The sequence below is a fragment of the Cyprinodon tularosa genome, unplaced genomic scaffold (assembly GCF_016077235.1).
Source record: "Cyprinodon tularosa strain WSP-4 unplaced genomic scaffold, ASM1607723v1 ctg1074, whole genome shotgun sequence".
Lineage (NCBI taxonomy): Eukaryota > Metazoa > Chordata > Actinopteri > Cyprinodontiformes > Cyprinodontidae > Cyprinodon > Cyprinodon tularosa.
In genome coordinates, this window is record NW_024037865.1 from 28,077 (window position 1) to 31,214 (window position 3,138).

At 36.4% G+C, this 3,138-nt stretch overlaps 1 protein-coding gene across 1 annotated transcript; it reads left to right on the plus strand.

The window, feature by feature from the left end:
- Positions 1-289: 289 nt before the first annotated feature.
- LOC119786713 (gastrula zinc finger protein XlCGF8.2DB-like) lies at positions 290-1,946 on the plus strand. Its single transcript, XM_038290210.1, has one exon. The coding sequence runs from the start codon at positions 400-402 to the stop codon at positions 1,519-1,521; it is 1,122 nt and encodes a 373-aa protein (XP_038146138.1). The 5' UTR covers positions 290-399; the 3' UTR covers positions 1,522-1,946.
- The last annotated feature ends 1,192 nt before the right edge of the window (positions 1,947-3,138 follow it).

A 3,138-nucleotide genomic window follows, 5' to 3' on the forward strand; every position in this document is an offset into this window, starting at 1 on the left:
ATGTTTTAACATTTCAGATGGCAATAAAACATAAATTAATTTAAGTATCTGGAAAACTAAGATTGGGTTTGTCTACTGGGAAAATGAAAGAAAAACATGCTTAAAGATAAAAGTGAAGGTTCAAACATGTGATTGTGGTTTCAGAGCTGAAGTGCATGCTGGGAGATGTAGTTCCAGTCTGTTTATTTGTATTTAGACTAACACAAGGAGGACTAAACTTAAATGTCCTTTATTTAACTTACAATAGAACTTCTTTCTGCTGTGTTTGTCTTTCCAGACCACCTGGAAGATTATGTTGGAAAAGAGGAGGGTTTCTCTGACCAGCAGCTATGTGAACAGGAGAGGAATATTAGTTTGGACCATGAGGAACTGGAACCTCTGCAGATAAAAGAAGAGCAAATGGAGCCAAAACATCCGTGGACAAAAGAGGAAACCATGGAGGTCCTCATTAGTGAGCAGGAAGAGCAGCTTGTTCTGCAGCAGGAGACTCGAGATACAGCAGAGAAGCCTTCCCCATGTTTGACATGTGGAGAAAACTGTTTAAAAAAAGAATATTTTATAGTTCACACTCACGCAGGTCAGAAGATTTATGAATGTCTACCTTGTGGAAAAATGTTCACAAGGAAATCTAATCTTGATAGTCACATCAGAATTCACACTGGTGAGAAACCTTGTTCCTGCACGATTTGTGGCAAAAGTTTTACTCAAAAACATCATTTGACTAACCACATTAGAACACACACAGGTGAGAAGCCTTTTAAATGTCTGTCCTGTGGAAAAAGCTTCACTCAGAAATCTCATTTTGATAGTCACATCAGAATTCACACAGGTGAGAAGCCATGTTCCTGCATGATTTGTGGCAAAAGTTTTACTCAAAAACAACATTTGACTACTCACATCAGAACACACACAGGTGAGAAGCCTTTTGAATGTCTGCTCTGTGGAAAAAGCTTCAGTAAGAAATCAATTTTTAATGGACACATGAGAATTCACACAGGTGAGAAGCCTTTTTCCTGCATGATTTGTGGCATAAATTTTACTCTAAAAAAAAATTGGACTATTCACATTAGAACTCACACAGGTGAGAAGCCATATTCCTGTACCATTTGTAACGAGAAGTTTACTGAAAACAGTGGTTTGACTAGACACATGAGAATTCACACAGGTGAGAGGCCTTTTTCCTGCACGATTTGTGGCAAAAGTTTTACTCTAAAAAGTAATTTGACTAAACACATGCGAATTCACACAGGTGAGAAGCCTTTTAAATGTCTATCCTGTGGAAAAAGTTTCACTCAGAAATATAATATTGATAATCACATGAGAATTCACACAGGTGAGAAACCTTATTCCTGCACGATTTGTGACAAAAGTTTTGCTCTAAAGGGTAGTTTGACTGGACACATGAGAATTCACACAGGTGAGAAACCTTATTCCTGCACGATTTGTGACAAAAGTTTTAATGTAAAAAGTAATTTGACTACACACATGAGAATTCACACAGGTGATAAGCTGTTCTCCTGAAAGATTTGTGACAAAGGTTTTGATTGAAAAGATAATTTTTAGTATTCAGATGACATTTATTCATGCATGATGTGGAATGACTTAAATAAAAAAATACTTTTGTTTCACATAAGGTGCAGCAATTCAATGCAACAGAATTTAACAGTAGACGCGTTTTGCATGTTTGACTGGTGATAAAACGTCGATATAGAAACTCCTTTACTACATTACATGAGAAACTCAAAGGTTGATGGCCTATTTTGAGCAAATTTTTGAAAAAGACAATTAAAAGCTCTGTTTAGAAGAAACTAGAGCAGATAAGGTGCTATAAAGTTTAAATATATATTAAACCTGGTAAATATTCAGGTCCTGGGCGAATATGTGGATGTGAAAATTTTAAAGTTAATTATTTTGGGGCTGAGTAAATTAGATTTAAAGGGCCAAAAAAAGGAATGTTTCCCTAACAAAACAAAAAAAAGAAAATATGTTTACAATGTCTTACTTTTTCTGTAATGAAGGGAATAAAAGTACAACAACATCTTGGTTACAGGTGAAGCAAGTTTGCTGTCCATTAAACAAGCAATTGAGAAATTATAGATGTTTAAATTGAAACAAATTCCAGGCAGACACCTACTGAGCCATTTTGGCATGGTTTGGGTAACCTTTTTCTGAATGAATTTATTCAGAACAAAATAATTGAAAATGAGTAAGTTTTATTTTGGGGACTAAGAAACTTTTAGCTGAATGATAAACTATTGGTTGAATATATTCCAGAAATTGACTTTTACTCGAGTTAAAATATCCTCAGTTGAAAATAAAAGCAAAGCTAGGACAGATTTAATGAGCTTTGCTCAGTGTTGCTGATGGTTTTGGAGGATTTTCTAAGAGATCAGCTGCAAATGTGTTGTTGAATCCAGGCCCACCAAAACTCCAACTGTTTTTGGCCCAGTGTTAGAGCTATGGTCAATGGATATTAGAATGAAGTAGATCATCTATAGAGGAGTCTCACATGAAGATTTGGGACATATATAAGTGTGTGTCAGTCTCAGAGTTAGTCAGCTACAAGCTAATTAATGTTGCAAAGTAACTCCAGCCACCTTGAAAGGGGGTGCTGGGATTATGGGGTTAAACTACGGGACATCAAAGAACTCAGTTTAGAGGCTGGAGTCTGTAGTTCAGGTAAATTGAAGTCCTAAAATGATGAAACATGTTTGTTTAAAAAGATAAACAGGATTGATGTTGTTTTTACTGATCAGTTTGAACCTGCTTTAAAGGAGAAGTTCGGTTTTTTACACTTTAAGCCCATTTTCTGTAGTGTCCAGGATGAAATCGAATGATCGACACCAAAAGTTTGACAATTGCTCCTGTCTCTGCTTTTTGGCTCATTTAGAATCCCCCCCTGGCTGCTGTAGAATGGCTTGCATAGAGCATGTCCGATAATGTCCTTAAAACAACCTTAAACGTGCTTTTTTTAAAATATGCTACTCACCGGGTCGTCAGCGCTGTTCAATGACGTTCCAAAAAAAGTTTCGTGAAGAAAAAACGTTCCTGTAGTGTTTTATTTAGCATTTTGTAAATCCCATTGAGTTCTGTTGGAATAGTCAATATTCCGCTGCCACCGGAAACGGAAATGGGGCC